The 25,149-nt window shown below is 37.2% G+C and overlaps 1 protein-coding gene and 1 pseudogene across 1 annotated transcript in view; both read right to left on the reverse strand.

The window, feature by feature from the left end:
* The window catches only part of VMP1 (vacuole membrane protein 1), a 118,845-nt gene that overhangs the window by 54,784 nt on the left and 38,912 nt on the right, over positions 1-25,149 (reverse strand). The window contains exons 6-7 of the mRNA XM_004457608.5: positions 11,192-11,359; positions 544-675 (exon numbers count right to left, since the gene is read on the reverse strand). Coding sequence (XP_004457665.1) covers positions 544-675; positions 11,192-11,359 — 300 coding nt within the window. The remainder of the gene's footprint in view (positions 1-543; positions 676-11,191; positions 11,360-25,149) is intronic.
* Positions 2,894-3,852, reverse strand: LOC131275023 (tetraspanin-17 pseudogene; annotated as a pseudogene).

Below are 25,149 nucleotides of genomic sequence, written 5' to 3' on the forward strand. Positions count from 1 at the left end.
TTACAATCTTAATACTAATAATAATATTTGGGAAAAACTCTCTTTTACTTAAAGGATAAGTTTATCCAAATTGTCCTTAAACGAGCAATTTGAAATTATTTTTTTCATTTAAAAATGGTAAACTTTTTGATGTTTTTGGTTTTTAAAAAAATTAATTCAGAAGTTATACCATTTTGGACTCAAGAACCTGATTCATCTATTCTTCTCCCTTACTTATGCAGCAGTCTGCTTGGTAATAATTATGAACACATAAAGGAAGAATGTTTCAACTCCTGATCGCTTTAACTTCACTGGCAACTTGAATTTACCCTGGTTTCCGGCAAAGTGTGTTTTAGCTTAGTATCGGATCTCTTACTGACTCTTTCTGGGTTTTCCTTAGATTAACATTATCATCTTTATTTTTTAGTTTTTCTGAATATTCTATCCTAAATCACATTTACTTTGTTAGTTTTCTTCTTTAGAGTAACTATTGACAATTTCACTTTAGTCATACCTCTTTAGAGGTAATAAAAGTGTTCTACTTGTTTTTCCCATTGTTCTTACTTGTGCAGCCTCTGCGTGTTCCAGCATCTCCTCGAATTCCTGATACTCTTCATCATCTGGTTCCGTACCTGAGAGGCGAGCTGCCCTTGCCATGAAGTACGGAGGCAGCTCTCCGATCGCTGTACCTACACCCTAGGTGATAAACCAAAACAGGCAGATGAGGTGCTGTTCTCAACACAGTGACACCAACTAGAGCAAATCTATACTTTTCTACGTCACAAAAGCACTTTGCGATGAAATTTATTAGGAGAGAAAGCATATATTACAAATCAGAAGGGCATGAGGTTGCATCTTGGTCCCAACACTGAACTATGTGATACAAGGCAAGACATTATAGATAAAACTCTTAGATAATCCCCGGTGCATTGGAAACACTAAATTAAAGTTAGTTCTCTACTCTCTCGGTTTAGAAATGGTAAGGAATAATTTAGAAAATACATTAAATATATGTTAGATTTATATTATGATATACATATATACATTATCTTTAGAATTTATTTTATAAAATACCCATTTCTCTTCTTTTCATGGGTACAGTCAACATCTCATTTGTACAGCTATGTTTGCTTTTTCTTTTTTCTTTTTTGTTACTTTTCTAATATTTAAATGATTTGCTAATGACAATTGACTAGTACAGCTGTTAGATAAATATTTTCTAGGAAACCTTCCGGTATTTCGGATATTGCCTTAATCCCAATATAACTTCTTTGCAAAGAGTTAAAACAAAAAAATTGTGGTCAGGAAGCCCCTTGAAAATTCAACATTAGGATGGATAAATTTTCACCACAGGAAAAATGTTTATTTCCTCAGGACACTGAGTGACTCATGTTTCAGTCACTTTGTGGACTTGTTTTTGAAGAGAAAAACTTTTTGTCCCCCTAATCAGCTTAGGACATAAGGATGAAAACAAAGTTTAATGAAACAGGAACTTGGTTTGTACTTTAATGTAAGACAGGTAGTAATGTAATAGGCATATAGTCTCTACGGAAATTCTCAACTTTGAGACAGAAAGATATCCTTCCATATCCTGAATCACAGTGAATGAAAAAGAAAAAGCTTTGGTAGTTCTCAGAAGCAAACTTAGGCCTTTCAGTTTACTCTGTCCTAAGATTCTTCCTCCAGCAGCCCTACAAGTACACCCCAGCAGACACAATTAAATTCAAACATTTCACAATCAAGCTGGTCTATATTCCAATGTGCAGAACTATCTTCAAGTGTAACTACATTATCCACATGAGAAACAAGAATTTGGGGGTGGTGGGGGAAGCTTAAGTGTCAAAAGAATAAGGCTATATTTAGTTAAAGAACATTAGAAAGGGGAAAGATACATACTTAGAAGAATTTAGGGCAGAGCCGGTGTAGCTCAAGTGGTTGAGTGCCTGCTTCCCATGTATGAGGTCCTACGTTCAATCCCCAATACCTTCTAAAAACAGGATCTAGGCATTTATTTTTTTATTTGGAGGTGGGTGGGTTTTAAAGTTTTTGTTTATTTGAGCAGCTTGTAGTCATTGTAACATTTGATCCTGAGAGGCAATCAAGGGAGAGAAAATTCTTGGACCCATTTTTTAGTCTGGGTCACTGAGGCCGAGGTGAGTGACTGGCAGGTTCCCAGTCAGCAAAGATGCAGGCTCTGACATCATAGATGGCGGTATCCCAGGTAGCAGCAGGTCCAAAGCCTGCCCCCCCAGAACAGTGCCCTCCCACCCACCTGGCCTGGACCTTCCTAGTCCCCTGGAGGGGTTGGCACCCTTCTGCCCCTGGGTACCCACATACACACCTTTTTTTTTTTTAAACAGGTCTGGAGGATGCTTTATTTTATTTTATTTTTTAAAAATGTATTTATTTATTTATTTATCTCCCCTCCTCCCCCCCGCCCCAGTTGTCTGTTCTCTGTGTCTATTTGCTGCGTGTTCTTCTTTATCAGTTTCTGTTGTTGTCAGCTGCACGGGAATCTGTGTCTTTTTATTGCATCATCTTGTTGTGTCAGCTCTCTGTGTGTGCGGCACCATTCCTGGGCAGGCTGCACTTTCTTTCGCGCTGGGTGGCTCTCCTTATGGGTGCGCTCCTTGCGCATGGAGCTCCCCTACGCGGCGGACATCCCTGCATGGCAGAGCACTCCTTGTGCGCATCAACACTGCGTGTGGGCCAGCTCCACACGGGTCAAGGAGGCCCGGGGTTCGAACTGCGGACCTCCCATGTGGTAGGCGGATGCCCTAACCACTGGGCCAAGTCCGCTTCCCCACACCTCTTTCATGCCTATGGGTCCCAGACCACCTGCCCTATTTGAGCCTGGGTGGCTTTCCCCATGGGCATACAGTGCATCCACATGTGAGACCTGGGATGGTGGGGGCTCAGGTCCAAGCAGAAGCACCTCCTGCAGCCTGGCCCATTATAGGCATAGTGGGGCCCTGGGCACACTGGGAGGGTGGCCGTGGCTGGTGTGGCAGCCTTACCAGTTGGCCTTTACTGCCTGGATGTCATTCATGAGGTTCTGGGCTGTGCAGATGCCAAAGATCTGGAGGAAGTTGATGCCCACAAAGAACCTAGCCACCATGTCCTGCAGCCACTTCTCAAACTGGTCCACACAGCCCTTGGTGTAGATGGAGTCTGGCTGCTCCAGCTCCAGTTTGGGTAGAATATGATAACCATAATGGGTGTTGAGGACATCTTCCATGGGGTCCTGGATGTAGTAGAAGGGCACCCCACAGTGCTCCTGGCTCGGTTTCAAGTCAGTGCAGTTGAAGTAGATATTGAGGATCCAGTCATTGGGCCCTCGGGCTCCACACCAAGACCAGTATTGCTGAGGAAAGTCAGTGAGGTTCTGGAGGTCAATATCATCCTTATAGACCTTGACATTATTGTTGATGAAGAGGTTGAGCTGGTCGCATATCCAGTCCTTGAATATGAAGGCCAGGATCCCAGTAGCCACTTCCAGGAAGAAGATGAGGCTGAGGAACACAGAGAAAAACCTGAGCAGGAAGGTGTTCTCCTGGAGGTCCCTGATGCAGCCAGCTAAGGCCAGCACTGACATGACGCCCCAACCACCACTAAGATCCACACACGGTCAAGGCCTACTAGATCTGTCAGTGCTGAGATGTGGAGAAAACGCCAATCTCACTCCAGGCCCAGAGGCCAATGGCCAGGAACAGAGATGCCAGCACCCAGAGAAGACACTGAAGCCAAACAGAAAGTATTTTCCGCAGCAGCCAACCTTGGGTTCCTGGAAGTGTTGGTGTTTGCCAGGCATGGACCCAGTCCTCCAGGGACTGACCTGGGCTAGAGCCAACCGGGGCCTAGCCTGGCGTCTTGAGGCTTCCCAAACCATTTATTACTAAATGAGAAAAGCTAGTTGGTCAACTTTGGAGAATGCTAGGTAACCAACTTGTTATTTTAAAAAAGAAAAAGGTAAATAAAGGGAAAGAATCAAGTATTTATCCTGCCTTTCCAATATGAACTATATCACAGGGCGATAAAAAGTACTAATGAAGTTTCTCTTTATAAAAGTATTCCAGCTAATAACTGAGGAAAATTTGGCGGAATTGGAACATCACCATTTTATAAACCTGGTGCTAATATCTCAAAAAGAAAGACAACAGGGTATTATTGTGTCTTGTGATAGAAATGCACAAGACTGAAGTGTATTCTTTTTTTAAAAAGGTTATTTATTTCACCCTCCCCCTCTGCCATGCTGTTTTTGCTGTCTGTATCCATTCACTGTGAGATCTTCTGTGCCTATTTTTCTTTTTGTCTTCTCATTTTTTCTCCTCTAGGATTCACTGAGATTCAGTCCTGGGGACCTCTGATGTGGAGAGAAGTTACCTATCACCTGTGCCACCTCATTCTGGTTTCTGCTGTGCTTCACCTTGACTCTTCCCTTGGTCTCTCTTTTTTGCGTCATCATCTTGCTGTGTGACTCACTTGCGTGGGTACTCGGCTCATCATGTAGGCACTGCCTCGCCGCATGGGCACTTGGCTCATCACATGGGCACTCACGCAGGCACTCGGCTCACTGCATGGGTACTCAGCTTGCCATGCGGGTACTGGCTCACCATGCAGGCATGCTTTTCTTCTCTTTCTTTTTTACCACAAGGCCCCAGGGATTGAACCCAGGTCCTCCATATGGTAGGTGGAAGCCTTATCACTTGAGCCACATCCACTTTTCTATAAAGTGTATTCTTGATTCCCATACCACCTTCCCCCTGCTGAAAAAAAAATCAAGCCTCTAGATGGAACTATCAACGTACAGGAAACACAGGAACAGAGGAAGGGGTTTAAACTATACCAAATGGAATACAATCAGCAAAATCCAGACTGTGGGAAACTACTTAACAAACAATCCAGTTTCTCTGACAAATAAATTGAGAAAGAAAAACATATTTTCCAGAAAAAACATCAAGCCTCCTCTCAAGATGGGACTATCAATGTACAGGAAACACAGGAACAGAGGAACAGGTTTAAACTATACCAAATGGAATACAATTAGCAAAATCTAGACAGTGGGAAACTCTACTTGACAAATAATCCAGTTTCTCCAACAAATAAATTGAAAAAGAAAAGCTATTACGTTTTTGAACACTAATTGGATATTGATTTTAAGACATTTATTTAATTTCTTTTAGGTGTGATAATGTTCATTTTTTTAGACGTTCCTATCTTTTAGAGATAGACAAATATTTACAGATAAATGTGACATATCTGCAATATGTTTCAAAATAATGGAAAGGGGAGTGGGGAGGGATAGAAATAAAATAGCCATGAGTTAATATTAAAATTGGGTGAGAATTTATTGAGTTCATTATATAATTGAAATTCTCAACAATAAAATATAGGTTGGGGAGTAGATGTAACTTGACTGACTGAGCACCTTCTTTCCAGGTATGAGGTCCTGGTACCTCCTGAAAACAAACAAATGAAAAAACCATCTCTCATTGGGGAGCGGATGTGGCTCAGTGGTTGAGTGCCTGTTTCCCAAGTACGAGGTCCTAGGTTCAATACCCGGTACCTCCTTAAAATAAAGAAAGTAGGAAAAAAGGTTAATTACCACATTTTAGTCAAAACATCAATTTAAAATTAAATTAAATATGAACTTCTCTTGAAACCTGTTAAGTCAAATATTAAATAGTTCTGAAAGCAACCATATTATTCAAACTCATGACAAGTTTCCTTAAAGTAAAAACAGAAGCCTTAAAAAGACTGAAACGAAATCAATAGCTATGCACTCTTACACTTAACTGACCATAATTAATGATATATTTTAATTCTCGCCCATGTTTTCCAATATTAGCAAAAAACAAGAATTGTGATCACAAGTCAGTATCCTTTCCATGCAAATAAATAAAAAGACACTACAGTTATTAAGGCAAGTCCCCCCAAAATTTAGTCAGCTATCTCAGATTAGATACTAAAGTCTCATAATTTCATAATTCTTACAATATAACTTTATAATTCTAGCAAAAATTTAAAAAACTTGTCAGCCTAGATTTAATGATGGGAAGGGACTGACTAGCTTCCTTAGTATATAAGACAAGTGGTATTTTGTCAGTCAATAAATCAGAATGCTCTGCTTTTACCCATGGGACTTTGTATTTATGCATGATTTTTCTGCAAACCTATTAATATAATTTCTTTAATAAAAAAAATGATTATACTATTTCTATAGTAAAATTACCAGATTGCTTTGCTAATAATGAGAGAAAACTGACTTACAGCTTCCACTGATGTCAGTTTTTAAATGGCCTTAGAAGATGGTGATCTCAATCTGAAAGCCATCACATATTCTCTTTCTTTCCCTTACTCTCTAGCCCCCTCCCCTCCCAGTTAACTCCTAATGATTCCTAGAGCTCAACTGAAACACTGCTTCTTATGAAAATCTTCCTTGAATCTCAGACTAGGGCAAATTCTTGTGTTATACAGTATATTTTTTCTTCATAGCACTTAACACAGTCTATACTCATATATACATTTTTGCATGATAATGTGTTTTCCCCACTAGAATGTAAAGGTCTATGAAGGAAGAGACTGTTCAGTCTGAATTCCCAGGGTTTATTTATTTTTAAAAGAGGATTTCTTTTATTTATTTATTTCTCTCCACCCTCTTGTTGTTTGCACTTGCTGTGTCTGTTCATCTTCCTTGTTTCCTTAGGAGGCACTGGGAACTGAACCTGGGACCTCTGATGTGGGAAGAAAGCACTTGATCACTTGAGCCACCTCCACTCCCTGCTTTGTTGAGTCTCTCATTATGTTTTCCTCATGTCTCTTGTTGAGTCATCTCGTTGCATCAGTTCGCTGCACCTGCCATCACACCAGCTAACTGTCTTCTTTAGGAGGCATCAGGAACCAAACCTGGGACTGCCCATGTGGTAGGCAGGAGCTCAATTGCTTGAGCCACATCTGCTTCCCTCCCCAGGGTTTAGGTGCTTAATATCTGTTTGTTGAATTAATGAATGAAAAGAAAATTTGGTGAAGCCTTGCACAGGTTATATAACCATATTGTAGAAGTTCAAAAAGATGCAAATTAAAAAATGTATCTGACTGATCAACATGGAACAATCATAGAGATCTAGGCATTAACCCTATCTTTATCTTAAAATTGGAAGAACCATGTATGTTAACAATTTTACTGGTTCAACATAGTTATAGTGACAGTGTAAAGATACTTTAACTTGAAAAGTACAGATTAAATTCTTAAACAAGATATCAGCTGTGTTTTTTGTTGTTGTTTTTTTTAAATCAAGCAAGGCATTTCCCTTAAAAAAATCTATGGATGTACAAAACATGGGATAAAATCTATGAAAGGCAAACTGTAAGAATCAAGGCAATCACATATTGTAAATCAGTGTTTCTAAACCATGCTAGTACAGACATACTGAGCCAGATAATTCTTTACTAGACTATGCATCGTAGGCAGCATCCCTGGCCTCTACCCCTTAGATGCTCATAGCATGTCCTCAGTCAAAAATGACTCCAGAGACTGCTAAAAGGCTTCTGAGGGGCAACATTGCCTCCACCTAACAACCAGTGTTCTAAATTAGACAAAATGGTACTGCATCATTCATTAAAACCTTATTAGCAGAAAAGATTTACCTCTTGATATTCTCACTGATTTAACAGGGTGGTGAAAATGATAAAGTTTGTAAAACATTGTGGAGAAAATTGTTTTCAATTTTTTTTCAAATTTTATTTCAAATTAAAAAAATAAAATAACAGACAAAAGGCAGTTAACAAGTTATGGAAGCATTACTCCAAAAAAGTTCTGTCCAGGCTAATCCTAAAACAAACTCAATTGTTCCTCCAGTGTTCAGAAATATACAGATTGGTTAAATGACATAACTGCAGTCTCCTTGTTAATGAAAAAAAAATGAAAAGAAAAAATGCTTAATCATATTCATATCTCATATAACTAAACCCTATCTTCTTTTTGGGGGGGCTTTTAGCATTAATATAGTACCTACTTGCTTTTGCTACAAAAATATTACAATATTGTTAAATACTGTCTACAAGTTACATTAGTTATAATTTTCCCATGTCACCAAATTCTCAACCCTTTGTAGTAGGAACATTCCTGTATTTATATTATTAACCACAATCCTCATCTACCACTGAAATCCCTGTTATACAAGTGTTAAATTGTTATATATAATAGTTTTCACATACTTATTAATTCAGGTTCTCAAAAACATATAAGATAAAGAGAGAAGAGATATATTGCCTTAATGCTGAGCATGATGCATGGTATCTACTTTGTTAAAAATTCAACCCAAAAAATTAAAAATTAAAATTCAAAAAAGAAAAATTTTCAACCCAATTTTTCGAAAAGGACCGACTAAAATGAACATTCTGCCCATTAACAAACACAGGCAAAAAAAGAACTTTTTCCTTGAAGATAATATAATCCATCTTAAATATTTTGAAGTACACGTGAAAGTAGTACTCCCCTAAGTCAATGAATTAGTGTCTAAAAGAGATACCCTTCTACATAAAAATTTGATGTACTATAGAAGGATTTAATACTTATGTCTATTTAAAAATTACTAAAAGCCAATTATGTACCAGTAACTGAGGTATATATTATTTTGTCTATTTTGTGCATAAAAATTTTGAAGCTTATACAGGTTACAAATCTTGTGTTAGGTGATACAAATAGCGCAATTGTATTTAAAACCGGGACTGACTCTAAACCCAAATTCTTTTCACTATGTTACATGTCTCCCCTCCAGATCTTCGATAGGTCATTAATGTCCCCACTGTAAAATTCCCCATATATTCTATACTTTCCCTCGCTTTGTTCACTTTGTTTCCATTAGACATTAGAGATAACATGAAACGTCCCAGAAAACTTTTTCTTAGTACTTTAGAAAGAATATCATTTTTGAAAAGTAGACCCATGGGGGAAAACTACAAAGAAAACAGACCCTTCTTTTTCTTTACCACCATAACAATACAATGGAAAAGTCAAAGTCCTGGAATAGATTGAGGCTTAATGTACAATATTTTCCAGAAACAATGGAAAGAACAGCAAAGAACTTCTGAGAGGATGAATTCTTATCTAACCACACCTGCTTTTAAGGTCCACTTGTTGAAAACAAAGCTCTAAATACAGATTCACTCATGTTCATAATTCCTTATATTAATTAACGAAAAGATTCAAAAGAACAAATTAGAGGTATAGCCAATGAAATGGTAAGGTACTGTTTTGTAATGGCAGACATGAACTTAATATGCTCACTAATTTAAAGGTGGTGCTGGGGCACAGACAAGTCTAGTGGTAATGCTTAGGCAGGCCCATATGTAAGCATTCCTCTAATCCAGAACCTTCTGCACTTCTGTGCATGCCTCCCATCATTGGCAAGATTGTAATGCAACTAAAAGTAGTATCCAAGTAAGAATACACCAGAAAGTTAGGAGTGGCAAAAAAATCGTAATTAACTTTTAGGGGTGATACGGCATAAAGATGGATGCTGACCTCAAATATACTTAATAGGAAACAAAAAGATCTAGTACCTAACAAACTATCATGTTTTATTGCTCAATATCAAATGGGGAAAGGAGATGTATGATGCCTCTTCCTATCCTGAGAATAAGTACAATAGAGAGTCATGGTTACTAATGGTCTCATATTCATCAGAAGTATTAAGGCAGCAAACGTGGGGAACTATAGGAACAAATTTAAGCATAACTTGATATGTGCCACATTATTTTACATGACAAAAGACATTACCAAAGGAGGAATCTTGAAGAGCAAACAAACATTTGACCAATTAATCAGTATTTGACATTCCTCTACCTGTAAAACTTATGCTGAATGTTATGTGGACACTATATTTAAGGTACAGTCTGTATTTTTTAGGAGCTTAAAATTTACTTGGGGAAGTAAGCCATTACAACAGCCAAATTAACTAATTTAAGGCCTGTATGGAGTCAGGCCAAATGAGCACTACAGACAATACATACTAGGGGAGTTTAGAGGAGGCAGCTATCACTGCCAGTTGGGCTAGAAGTTTTCTTTTGCTGGCATTAAAGTTAAACCAGCCACATGAATAATTTTTGAAAGAACAAAAGTATAATATTAAGAAAAACAAAAACCAAGGTCTACACAGATAGTTCCTTTCTAGCATGTTCCACTTATCTTCTGTTATTCTAATAATCATTTTTCATCAAAAGACTAATGTAGCCAAATTCATAAAACATATGCAACTAGTACAATGAATTTGTTTCCAGTGTTTATAAAAGAGCAACAGGAAACATGACAATTTTTCCTGTCTTTCATATTCAACAAGTTCACAGTATGGCATTTCCCTTAAAATTCTTTTAAAACAAAACATAATTTTAAATCTCTACCTCTTCTATGGGCATGGTATTCATATTTGTTTTAATTAAAGATTTTTAAGTGATCTATTTCACATTCTTTATTCCCTAAGAGACTGCTAGAAAAAAAAATGCAAGAGGATATATAGCTTAATGAACACAAATGAATTTTTAAAATAATTTAAATGATAATGGGAAGTCTTTAACAAACAATTTCCAAATGATGGATCCTAAATTTATGCATATAACAACAATGACAGAAAGAATGCTTTTAGTAGATTAAGGATTTGCCATTAAAGATGATATTGAGAAAAAACTTAATAAACTTAAGTAAACCACAATAAGAATAACTGGTACAACTGAAAATAAGATCACCACATACAACCATATAACCTGATACCTGCACTACATTAAAGATTAGTTTATCAAGAAATGTCTTACAACATAAACTCAGAAAACGAAATGTGTCCTCTAAGAACAAACACAGAGGATTTCAATTTAGGAGTGACACATCTAAATATAACCATTTGCTAAGTATTAACACTAGGACAAATTTTACAATGCAGTATAGGCCCATCATCTATACTTCTTTTTTGTCTGCTGCTGTCTACTTGACATCATGTTTCCATGGTACCTATGGTTTCACGCCTTCCTTGCCATTCATGAACAGGAGAAGCTCTAAAACGTTTCTTTAAACTTGGAAGTAGGTAAATGAAAACTTCAAGAATCATGTACTTGGGCAATATTTACTGACTAGGTACACATTTGGATTCCATTTGAAGGTACAGCAAAGTATCAATACAGTAATGTTAATTTTTGACAAATATGAAAATGCATATCTTACCCACATGCAGGCTTCAATCCTAACTTTTGAGATGATGCTCCACAAAGAAACGGCTCCTTCAATGCCCACTTCATCTGGACAAATAATCTGATCAGGATAGGGTGGTTCAGGGAAATTCACTGAATTACATTCATAAGCAGCTAATGTAACTGAAGCTATATGCGGACCCTATAAAACAAATATCAGAAACCTCTGATGAGAACTATTAATGAAAAAACAGGAATTATCAATACACATATTTTAATTGTACCTTAATCACTACTATTAATCATTACTATTATAAGAAAAATCTTAGCTTTCAAAAAACAAGAATCTGCCTAAATAAATATTCCAAGATGCAATTAGTAACTTAGAAAAATAATCTTCCCCAGAATTTCTTACTGGCTTGATTTTTTAAAAATTCAGATTTACTGAAGCATTATTCACATATAGTTAAGAGTTACTCTTTTTAGGTGACAGTTTAATGTTTTGACAAATATGTTCAGCTGTATAACCATAACCATTTGAGACACAGAACATTTCCACCACCTCAAAAAGTTCCCTTGTGCCTTTTTGAATCAAATTCCTTCCTTCTGCCTTTTACCCACCTGTAGTCCCTGACAATCACTGGTCCTATTGTGGCTTTATTTTTATTTTTATTTTTTTAGAGAAGTTGAAGGTTTATAGAAAAATTATACATAAAATACAGAGTTCTCATATACCATCCTATTATTAACACCTTGCATTAGTGTGATACAATCTGTTAAATTAATGAAAGGACATTTTTATAACTGTACTTTACTTATAGTCCATTTATTTCTCATCTGCTATTAAGATGTAAGGCAATATAAAATAAGATTTTTGGTTTCTTGTTAATTGAAAAAGAAAGATGCTCATAAATCTAAGCTATAATTCTCACCTTAGGATAAGCATTTTATGTTAAATAAAATTTTAAAAAAATGAAGTTCTACATTTGATAGGGAATCAATTTATTATTACTTTCTGGGCCAGAATATACATGAAAACTTTTAGTCCCTGTCCCTCTTTTTCTTCAGTTTTAATTCTTGGGAATCCATAAATTTGATAATGAAGTTAAAAAAAAATAAACAAAGTCAAAGAAAAAGAATGCTCAGAAGTAATTGGGTTTTTAAGTATGAAACTTTAATCACAAAAACTCAAACTATTCCTTTGAATACTGTGTGCGTAAGATTTCACAGTTGAAAAAAATTTCTTTTCCCTAAAGAAAGGACTGTTCATTCATGCAGCTAAACTGATACATATTTTCTACAACCACACTAGTAAGTCATCATTACTCAGATGTGGAAGCTGATGCGGAGATTCCTGGACAAAAAAATACTAATAACTCAGTTTCTTCTCCTTTGTTCTTTCTTAAGATCCTGTTTAGCCTTATACCATGACATTTTAGTTTACACTATGGTAAATGATAGGAAATACCTCAAGTTCTTTTCAACATTATGACTTAATCGTTTCTAAACATAATCTAGGTCAGTGAAATAAATATGTTTACCTGAAAAATCCAAACACAAAAAACTAAAAAATGTTCATTTAAAAAAAAAAAACGTAAGAAGTTACACATATTTAAACTACCTTTTAAGGGTATTTTCTAAAAAGTACAAGTCCTATTACAATGTACCAAATAAGAGACAATCTCCTGTTATCCATACTATCAATAACTAAGAAACAAGGGAGTATAGACAAACAACTATAGTAAAAACATAAAAGGCTAACTGGATATAACTACCACAAAGGGTCTTTGTTTAAATTAGAAACATAAAAATAACATGTCCTGAGCAGCAGGTTTCAGCTCTCACAGGAGCAAGCAGGTACAGAAAAGCATGGGCTAGGGACATGGCCTGTGGCTGAGGGTTTTCCTCCTCATACCATGATGAATGCTAATGGAGGAAGTGCCAGACTTTCACTCCCTACAGAGTACACAGCTAGAAAACTGACCAAACCATAAGAAACAATTCTTTTCAGAAATTGTATCACAGGCAACAAAAGACATAAACACAGGGCTTCAGCTTTTTGAGTGAAGGGATACAAATTAGCAAACCCTGGGAAGCGGACTTGGCCCAGGGTTAGGGTGTCTGTCAACCACATGAGAGGTCCGCGGTTCAAACCCCAGGCCTCCTTGACCCGTGTGGAGCTGGCCCATGCGCAGTGCTGATGCGCGCAAGGAGTGCTGTGCCACAGAGGGGTGTCCCCCATGTAGGGGAGCCCCACGCGCAAGGAGTGGGTCCCATAAGGCGTGCCGCCCAGCGCAAATGAAAGTGCAGTCTGCCCAGGAATGGCACTGCCCACACGGAGAGCTGACACAACAAGATAATGCAACAAAAAGAAACACAGATTTCCATGCCGCTGACAACAACAGAAGCAGACGACGAAGACGCAGCAAAGAGACACAGAGAACAGACAATGCGGGAGTGGGGAGAAGGGGAGAGAAATAAATAAATAAATCTTAAAAAAAAAAAAAAAAAAGGAAACCGTATGATAATCCTGGCCTTTGGTCTACAGACACATTCTAGTCCATGGTCCAGGAAAGGAGAGCCCAAGCAGAGCATGGTGGTCTTGCTAAGTTAAGAAGGAAATCTGTTCAGGGAGGCTGAGGTAGCTGGAATTTTCAGGGTAGAAAATGAGACAAGAGGGAAACACATGGAGAAAAAACTCTAGAAATCTGCATAGGGGTCCTCTTGAGATGCTGACATATAAGGCGGTATACTACATGCTAGATAGATGAGGCCAGGTGAAGTACAACTAGTGGAAAAATAACCAAGGGAGAGTTGCTGAACAATTCCCAGAGTTTACACAAGGCTAGGAAAAATTCAAGCTTCAATCAGCTAGAAGGAAAAGAGACAGCATTAAAAAGAGACCTCAAAAAGATCATGCCTTAGTAGTAGGACTAACCTACACAAAGAGTAAAATCTACTCTAGATCTTAATAAAATTGAAAACAAACCTTCAGAGGATCAAACTGGTGCACAGGTAACTTAACTGACTATCAAATAATAATAATTTAAAAAAAAACAACCCAAACCAATGCTCTTTAAAGGAAGAGAACAAAATCCACACATTCAACATTTATAACATCCAGTATCCGGTAAAAAATTAGTAGGCGTGCACAACTGGAAAACATGACCTATAACCAAAAGAAAACTTGGACAATTATAACAGACTCAGAAATGACAGAGATAATGGAAATAGCAGACAAGGAAATTAAAAGTGATTATAAATATGTTCAAGGATTTAAAGCAGGGGCTGACAAACTTCAATTGATGGGCAAATCCAGCCCACCACCTGTTTTTGTAAAGTTTTAAAGGAATACAACTATGTCTATTCATTCACATAATGTTTCTAGCTGCTTTCGTGCTACAACGTCAGAACTGAGTATTTGTGACAGAGATTGTAAAGCCCACAAAGACTGAAATATTTATTATCTGGTCCTTTACAGAAAATATTTGTTGATCCCTGATTTAAAGGAAAACGTAAACATGCTAAGAATGAAATATAAACTATAAAAAAGAACCAAGTAAAACTTTTAGAGGATAAAAATACAATATTTGGAAAGAAAAATACACTGGATGGATTATTAGCAGGTTAGACACTGCAGAAGAAAAGCTCAGAGAACTATAAAACAGGACAATAGAGAGTATGCAAACCAAAAGGCACAGAGAAAAACGGATGGAAAAGTAAGAAACCTCAGTGACCTGTGGGACATATATCAAATCAGGCTAACACACATGTAATTTGAACCTCAGAAGAAGAGGAACTGTGGGTTAAGATCAAATAGAAGTAAAAAATATGATAACAACAGTACAAAGGATAAGAGGGAGGAAATGGAAGTATACTATTGTAAGATTCTTACATTATTTTTTATAAGTATAGCTTGCAAATCATAGAGTATATTGCAAACCCTAAAACAACCACTAAAAAAACTAAAAAAGAGGTATTACTAATAAGCCAATAAATGAAATGAAATAGTAATTGTTCAGTGCAAAAGAAGGCAGGAAAATAGGAAGAAGGAATAAAGAAGAAATGGGAACAGTGTGATAGTAGACTTAACCCAACTATATTGATAACTATATTATATGTAAATATTACAAACATATGACTGTCAGACTGGATAAAAATCAGTCCACAGGATTATGCTGTCTATAAACTTGCTTTAAATATCAAGGCCCAGATAATTAAAATTAAACAATGGAAAAAGAGAAAGCACTTAAACAATAGTAATAAGAAAGATGAAGTGGCTATAACATCAGACAAAGTAGACTATAAGACAGAATATTAACAGAGATGCTCAGGGACATTTCCTAATGGCAAAAGGGTTAATTCTCAGGAAGACAGAACAATCCTAAATGTGTATGAACCAAATAACAGAGCCTCAAAATACATAAAGCAGAAAATGAAAGAAATGAATGAAGAAATAAACAAATCCATAATTACAGTTGGAAATTTGAACACCCCTGACTCATTAACTGATGGTACTAAACATTCCAAGAACAGTCAAATATACATTCTTTTCAAGTCTATAAGGAACATTCACCAAGATAGATAATATGCCGTGCTACAAAACAAGTCTCTGGGAAGCAGATGTGGCTCAAGCGATGGGGCTCCTATCTACCACATAGGAGGTCCAGGGTCCAATTCCTGGGGCCTCCTGGCGAAGGCAAGCTGGCCCATGTGGAATGCTGGCCTGCGCAGAGTGCTGGCTCACACAGAGAGCTGGTGCACCAAAATGACACAACAAAAAGAGACACAGAGAAAAGACAATAAAAGATGCAGCAGACCAGGGAACTGAGGTGGCACAAGAGATTGAGTACCTCTCTCTCACTCTGGAAGGTCCCAGGATAAGTTCCCAGTGCCATCTAAAGAGAAGACAAGCAGACATAGAAGAACACACAGTGAATGGACACAGAAAGCAGACAGAGAGCACTTTTAAAAACAAGGGGCAGGGTGAGAAGAAACAAAACATACACACAAAAAACAAGTTTCAATACACTTAAAAGGATGTTCCATTTGGTAAGGGGAAGATCAATACAGGGAGGACTTCTTAAGGAAAAGTGCATATGAAGGTCCTCAAGCATTAATGTTTGCAGTTGAGGACAGAGTCCTTTGGTTTTTGTGGTGGTAACTAAAGGAAGTCAAACAGCTGTGTACAGCATCAGTTATTCATCCCTAGCACAAAAGGCTCTACAAATTCCCTAGTTAGCTACTAGACCAGAAATAACACTCACCAACTACACACAATGCCCTTAAGAGGTCCATATTAACGGCCAATGAAAGTTCCCTTTAATGTTATTGACAGGATATATATGGTTGACAGGGAGTTATACAGGGCATATGCCCAGGGTATATGGTAATGTCTATATATACTCATAGTGGAAACAATTAAAAACAACAGCTGGGGGGGTACTGGGCTCCTGGCCGGGGGGTCACTGTTGTGGGCCCTGGGAGAGCAGCGGCAATCCTCCAGGTGCAACGGCAAGAACCAGGAAGGAAGGAGGGCCCAACAGTGGGCTCTTGATACTAATGGCTACACTTTTGAGCCTATGCACCTGCAATAAGAACAAGGCCTAGAGTAGCATTGTGCCTGGGGGTTTCCTCCTGACAGCCTTCATGTTACTCAAATGTGGCCACTCTCACAGCCAAACTCAGCGTGTAGATGTGATGCATTCCCCCCAGCGTGGGACACGACACCCGGGGATGAGCCTCCCTGGCACCGAGGGATCACTACCACATACCAGCTGAAGAAGCAACTAGAAAATGACCTTGAATTAAAGATTCAATGCGGAACAGCAGAATATACCTATCTACATATAATAACATGACTTCGAGAAGCGGTTTGACCTAATGTAAGGGGGAAATGGAAAGGAGAAATGAGATTATAAGGCTGTGAGTCTCTAAAAAAGAGTCTGGAGGTTGTCAGAAGGAATACCCCTATGTACAACTGAACAGAGTCTAAGAGACAGATAAGGTAGATACAACCCCAGGTATTGGTTCTTTTGAGGGATAAAGAGACCCACGGGTTCTATGGTCATGGCAGAAGGGGTTCACTGCCATGACAGATGGCCCTTCTTTGGAGCTGGTGTTTCTGCGTGATGGAAATGGACTCAGAGGGGATCTCTTTTCACAAGACTTGCATGCTACTTTATTGGAATTGTAGTTGGTGCTGGGTTTAAGATATATGTAGGGGATTTGAATCTCTGGACTGATAATATGACACCCAGGCCCAGAGCCTCAACAGACTTCAGCTCCTACACTTTGACTTATTGGACTTACTCCACTCAGCTAACATGGAGTTGAAGAAGGTCAACCACCACAACATGGAGCCTAGAGTGTCTACAACTAGAAGCGGGAAGAGTGCATCCAGTACCCATGTGGAATCTAAGCCCTCACTTGACATAGGTGTGCAATGGACACAACCAATCCAATGTCCACAGAGAAAATGTGGAATGGGTGTGGGAACGGTAGCCATGGGGGCTGCTGGGTGTGGGGAACAGGAGAAGAGATGAGATGTGGAGGCGTTTTCGGGACGTGGAGTTGTCCTGGATAGTGCTTCACGGACAATTACGGGACACTGTAGATCCCCCCAGGGCCCACTGGATGGAACGTGAGAGAGTCTGGGCTATGATGTGGACCATTGACTATGGGGTGCAGTGATGCTCAGAGATGAACTTACCAGGTGCAATGGATGTATCACGATGATGGGAGAGAGTGTTGCTGTGGGGGGAGTGGGGGGCGGGGGCGGTGGGGTTGAATGGGACCTCATATATATTTTTTTAATGTAATTAAAAAATAATAATAATAAATAAATATTAAAAAAAAAAGAAAAAAAAAAAAAAGAAAGTTCCCTTTAAAGATAGGGAGGTTAAATTTTATAATATGATTGTGATGAAATGTTATATTCTTAACAAAGTGACAGGTTCTGAGGTTCTTTTATCCCCTTGTAATTCTGTAGCATCATTTTAAGTGAAGTCAACACAACAACTTAGTTCAGTGATTTGTGATTGACTAAACATCTGGTTTTGCTTCAGTTCAAAGCTCCATATATCTAGTTTCATGAGTTGTATTACATTATATTTTCCAGAGTTTTGATAATAGGACAATTTTGTCCAGGGTAAAAAACACAGTGCCTGAACAAGCAAGGGTATGCCTGGGTGGGAGTAAAACCATAGTTAGATCATGGAGTAAGATTTCCAATAAGAGCAAATGTGGGTATTGGTCTGTGGAAAAGATATTTTAACTTTTAAAAACTTTTTAATTAAATACAAAAGGTGAAATTTCCACAATTTATATTATTTTCATGAGCAGTATAGAAAAGGAATCATTTTAGTGCTTGAAAAAAAAATTAACTGAGACAATTCTATGAATTAATTTTTACTTCAGCTTCAGGAGCATATTCTACTTATTTTGCTAGTTAAGAGAAATTTAGAATTAAAAAAAATGTTTTAAAGAGGTAAAATTATCATTCCTGAAATTACATCAAACAAAAATACCTTAACATGGGAGTGAAGTTTTAATCAATGCTCTGATAATAATAAAGCACCTTATTATATAAATCCAGAGAAAGAAGTCCTGGTGCCACAACACAAACTAGAGAAGAGGTAGAATATTTACATTTTCATCACTGAAAAAAAAATTGCTTTAGTAACATGATAACCTAGTATATGAACTGCTGCTTCATTTTAATCAACCAAAACATTTTCTGGGTTTTGAACTTTTTTAGTTCTTTGGAGGTATTCTAGAGCAGCTGATTATGTATTATAATTGCACCTTTTTCACATACTTTGTAGCACTGAAAGGCTTGAAAAAGCTAGATTCATAGTTGTTCATGAAATCAGTATAAAATCCATTGGAACCAGAGAGAGGTTGGGATATTACTGTCAGTTTCATTTTAGGGTCCTTTCTTCCAGGGACATCTTTTAAACATTAAAAACCTAAAATGATTGTATTATTTAATTATGAGTCCAATTTAGTCAAGTCTCTTTTATCAACCAAGGAAAAATTAGTGTGCACTTGTGTGTTTGTAAAGATGAACAGAAAGACGGTGCCCTCAGAATTGCGAAAACATTCCTAAAGATTGGAGTTATTTGTACAACATCTTTAACGTCAATTCATAGCCTAATCTATCATTTATATACAGAAGTCAAGTGAGATCCCACAGGCAAAATTTCCAACAAGGTTTGTCTGGAAAGTTTAGGGCAAAGGTAATAAAATCAAGAATCCTGTGCTGATTCACTGGGAAAACATCTGTTTGCAACACTCCTTCACTGAGGAACAAAAGAAGTCAGTGGTTAGTCTGGAATGTGATTCATTAGGAATATCTGGGTGATAAATAACTGGAAGGAGATGACAAATGGCTGTCTGCATGACTTACAAAACCTTTGTTTTGCTTTAGTTCGAATTTAGTGGACTTCAGAAACTCTTTTCTAGAAACAAGAATTCTACTCCTTAAGTTCTTTTAATCATTGCTTTTCTAATCAGGGTCAGAAAACAATTTATCTAAAGCTATGGTCTTCAGCAAATAATTCTAATGGGCTAGAAGTAAAAGCTATTGATTCCAAATAGGCACTGAAAAGTTTAACTAGTGTTTATATCCTTTTTGTGAAGAAGGTCCCAAACTCACAAATTAAGCCCCTAGCCCCTCTCTATAAAATGCAGTATAGGAGAGCAGGTGTGGCTCGAGCAGTTGAGCACCTGCCTCCCACAAGGGAGGTCTGAGGTTTGGTTCCCGGTGCCTCCTGAAAACAAAACAAAACAAAACAAAACAAAACAAAAAAACCAAACAAACTAAAACAAGCAAAAAAGCCAACTCAAAGGAGCTGATGTGGATTTTAGTTTTCTCAATCTGTCTTATTAGGTAAAAAAAATCTAACAATAATACCCGACCTAACTAGATCACAGGGCAAGACTATAAATGAGTTAATACAGTAAAAGTTTTATGATAACTATAAAAATGCTAACTCAAACAAGGTAAGTATAAACCCTATAGTATTAGTTCATACTCCAAGTTATAACGAACTATCTTTGAAGTCATTTTTATTATATCAAAACTAGTCCATAAGTAAAGACAAATTTTACTTTTCTTCTCTAAATCTTAAGAAACTTTTGATCATAGGGTTGACTTCATTATTCAGGAGAAAATGGAGCACATACATATGGAAATAGCTATTTAAAAGTTATTATAAAAGTTTAAAAATTACATCCAACATTTAATCTAAATTCAATCTTTTTAGTTTTCATTTAAAAGCACACATTAATAAATAGTGACTTAAGGGTGGGAACAAATTATCCAGCTTGTGTATACCCATGTTGCCTGACTAAATCCCAGTCTGATGTCTGAGATCACTTCTTTTGATGTGGTGATACTTATAAAAGTTAATACATGAGTCATTCCTTGGGGAAAGACAGGGAGAAGAACTGATTATTCCCTCATCAAACAAAAAGCAAACAGACATTTTCTAGGAAGGGCCTGTCGGTGTTCCTGCAAGAGCCCCGAGTCACTGCCTACTTACGCCCATAGTCATATACCTATAGAGAGTAGTGTCAGGTCACAGCAGAACCTTACTTTTGGCAATTTCTGTCCTATCTTATAAAAGGGGAGATAGGTAAGCAACAAAGTCATAATCAGAAGTCTAACAGAAAAGTTAGTGAGATGGTTGGTCAACAATTTTTAAAAAAGAATTTCTCTATCCCATTGCATTAACAATTACCTCAATATTTCTTTTCCTGAAAATATTTCACTATTTCATTTCCATCTGTATTCATGCAGTTTTCCAAATAACATTTGCCTTGGGCAATAAATAGCTGAGTCGAAAAGTATCACATATGTTTATACCTAAGCAAAAAACTATGTAATACTATAAAGCACTTGTTGATAAAAGGAAACAGGATGCTATACATACAGAAGAATATTATAAATATTAGATAGCAAAGACATCAGATTAGGGAATCGGACTTGGCTCAATGGTTAGAGTGTCTGCCTACCACATGGGAGGCCCACAGTTCAAACCCCGGGCCTCCTTGACCTGTGTGGAGCTGGCCCACGTGCAGCGCTGATGCGCGCAAGGAGTGCTCTGCCAGGCAGGGGTGTCCCCCCGTAGAGAGGAGCCCCATGCACAAGGAGTGTGCCCCATAAGAAGAGTGGCCCAGCGCGAAATAAAGTTTAGCCAGCCCAGGAGTGGCGCCAGAGAGCTGACGCAGCAAGATGACACAATAAAAAGAGACATAGATTCCCAGTGCTGCTGACAAGAATAGAAGTGGACACAGAAAAACACACAGCAAATGGACACAGAGAACAGACAACTGGGGTGGGAGGAAGGGGAGATAAATAAATAAAAATAAATCTTAAAAAAAAAAAGACATCAGGTTAAAAAATGTACAATTTTAGCTATCACCTCACTCATGGTTCCTTGCCACAGCTACTGGTCTTGGTCCTCCACCTGCGGAAGCCGTAGCTCCTTCAGCGACATGCACACAGCATTGCGGCAGGCGGGAGTGGGGCTCTGGCTATGGCTGAGCATATTTCTCAGAGATTATAGCCTTCTGAATTGTTCCTATGCTGGTGGATCCCTGAAACCCAGCAGATATGTGGCCAACCCCTACTCTCCAGGTCTTTGAGCCTGCGTTGGACAACTAACAAAAGGATGATGATGGACCAGTACCAACCCCAAAGGAAGGAGTATCTTCAACTGCAAGCAAAATAATTCCATTCCTCTGCCCCATAACTATGCCCCTTCTCAGCCTGAAACAGAGTGGACATTGCTCCAAATTCCACAAATTGAGAAATGAACAAAAATAAGGGGGGAGCTTACTGATTAAGGCAGATTTACTGTTGTTGTAGTTGTCCTGTGTTAACTGAGTAACATAACACTGATATTTTAAAAGTTAATTAAAAGAAAAAAAAGATACATATGTTCCACCATCATGCTGTTATCAACTATTTGCTTCACTTAATAATATAAATAATTGGGACCATATTACCCTGCACTTGGTTAAACACTTTTTGTAATTCTTGAGGTTGTTTCTTATAACAGTATTATTCCCTAAAGCAGCCTGAAAGCTCTTGAAGGCAAATCTAGGGTTATTCCAATTTCAAATCTATTACTTTCATCTATATAATAAACATAATCCAAAAAGACACTCTCTAACTTCCCTATCATAGACCTTTTGACAAGCCCCAAATTCCTAACCAGAATGTTCAATCACAAATTCAGTACCCTGTATGACCAAACTAGTCTCAAAGGACAAGATATGTTTCTGTTAAGACACAGAATTACTATATGACCTGGAAATTCTACTCCTAGGTATATACCCCAAAGAATTGAAAGCAGGGACTTAAACAGATATTTGAACAATGTTCACAGCAGCATTATTTGCAATAGCCAAAAGGTAGAAGCAACCCAAGTGTCCCTCAATAGATGAACGGATAAATAAAATGGGTGTATACATACAATGTAATATTACTGTCCTTCAAAAGGAATGAAGTACTGATACTACAACATGGATGAACCTTGAAAACATTATGCTAAGTGAAATAAGTCAGATGCAAATGAACAAGTATTGTATGATTCCACTTATAAAAAGAGAAAGTAGTTTAGAGGTTACCAGGGGCTGGGGGCAGAGAAGGAAGAGGAAGTTATTGCTCGATGGGTACAGAGTTTCTGTTTGGGATGATGGAAAAGGCTGGTATTGGATGGTGTTGATAGCATAACATTGTAAATGCAACTAATGTCAATGAATTATATACCTAGAATTGGTTAAAATATTTTGTTACCACGATTAAAAAAAAAAAAAGCTGACCGAAAAAAGGACAAGAAAAAAAGTTTTTGCACTTAAAAAAAAACAAGAGTTATTATATAACTCAGGAGAAAGATCCAAAGCCTAGACCATTTAAGTTTCAAAGGGATAGGCAACCCAGTTTTTTGTTATTTACCATTGTATCCCTGGGATCTAATCAAGAAACTGGCACAAAAGAGGCACTTCATACGATCTTTTTACTTCTGTGTGGTCACATAATATGTAAATATAAATCACTATATAAAGATGAAATTAAATTAGTGGTTACGTGGGGCTGGGGAAGGATAGAGGGATTGAGAGGTGACTGCTAAGGGGTGTGTAGTTTTTCTTTTTGGAGTAATGAAATTGTTCTAAATTTTTTTCTGCTGATGCATAACATGTGAATATCCTAAAAGCCATTGGTTATACACCTTGGATAGACTGTATGGTATGTGACTACATCTAAAAAAACCTGCATTAAAATAAATAAATAAGCAAGAAAAAAATGTACAATTTTTACAACATATATTAGTGATGAAATAATCCCAAACTGTAAAGCAGACATAGGCCTCTGAGTCTTACATGGGGCCAGATATTTTACAACCAACTTGCTTTGTAAAGAACCAAGTATTTTTCTCTATGAAATTGGTCTTGTTAACAAATGACTCATAAATATCATTCAAAGGACAACACCTTAACACTATAACTTTTCTATGAAATAATTCTCCTTCCCCAACTGCTTCTAGAAAGCCAATAGAGGGGAAAAAAATAAGAACACAAAAACAACAACAACAAAAAAGCCAATTAATGAAAGCAACTCCTAGACAAGAAACTCTCATGCTTAAAACACATGAAAATCATTTACAGTCTCATTTCCTCATGAGAGTTAATCCAGTGATTGAAATATAACACAAAGAGAAAATGTGACCATAAATTATATTCATGCTTCTATTTGTAGCTAAATATTTGTATGCCTTTAAAATTATAAAATGGTTTTTGGTAGTTTTTCTTCTTTAGAGTTCTTTGTCTAGGAGCTGAGATTATTTGAACGGGATACAGTACAGGGCTTTATTAACCTTTCTCAGGAAACTGCTCCACCTAGTGTCAAAAATTAGATTAGAGGGTACTATAAACTCTAAACTTGTAACCTGATGAATCATAATGGACGTGAATATAAACATCACGTTTGAGATAAATTTCTCATTATCAAGTACCAAAGTTCCTGTTTTTGTTAACCTGGCTATTCAGAGAATTATGAATCATATTTTTCTAGTAATGGGAAAAATTATAAAATGGCTCCTGAAATAATCCCACTACTTCTCCCAATTGTTTATAAAACTTGAAAACTTAATCAACAAGCTATTTTCTCAAAGGATAAAAATGTTGTTCAAAAAAAGTATTTAAGTATAACTGCAAATATCAACTGTTAAAATATGAAATTAGAACCAAATCTTACTCTCCTTAGGCAGCTCATTTAGGAAAACTTCTTGCTCTTCATGAAGTTTCTTTTCCCTCAAAAGTTTTCCTTACCATTCAAACACATACACAACTATACTCTCTTCTAAAACATAACGTTAACCTAAGCCTACTTTTTCTTGACCAGGAGAAGAAAGTGATAATCTTTATTCGGTAAATGGATGAATAAAATGTACAAAGTGTCATGTAAAAGTCCTTGGAAGGCTGATAGCTAATCATGCATCCCAGGCTCAATATATGTTTTCTAATGTACTACTGTCATCAAATGAGCTAGAGCAGGGATTTCTGACAAGCCATAGCCTGCAGACCAAATCCAGGCTGCCACTGTTTCTGTGACTAAAGTTTTATTGGAATACAGATACATTTATTCATGTATTGTCTATGGCAGCTTTTGTGTTACAATGAGAGTTGAGTAGTTGCAACAGAAATCACATGGCCCACAAAGTCTAATATTTACTATCTAGCCCTTTATAGAAAAAGTTTCCTGATGCCTGGCATCCCTAGCCCTGAGCCTTATCATTACTAAAGTATAAATTTTGACTCATCCAAATAGGCTGCACAGAGGTGTACCAAAGTCAACAGAGTTCCCTTTGTACGAACATTAACTTATTGTTTTTACTCTGGGCATAATGTCCACTTGAGAGTTTACGAGAATTTACTAGGAAGTAAATTAGCATTCCTGGATCCCTCTTCTCCTGGATCTTC

This window comes from Dasypus novemcinctus, chromosome 21, assembly GCF_030445035.2.
Source record: "Dasypus novemcinctus isolate mDasNov1 chromosome 21, mDasNov1.1.hap2, whole genome shotgun sequence".
NCBI classification, from domain to species: Eukaryota; Metazoa; Chordata; class Mammalia; order Cingulata; family Dasypodidae; genus Dasypus; species Dasypus novemcinctus.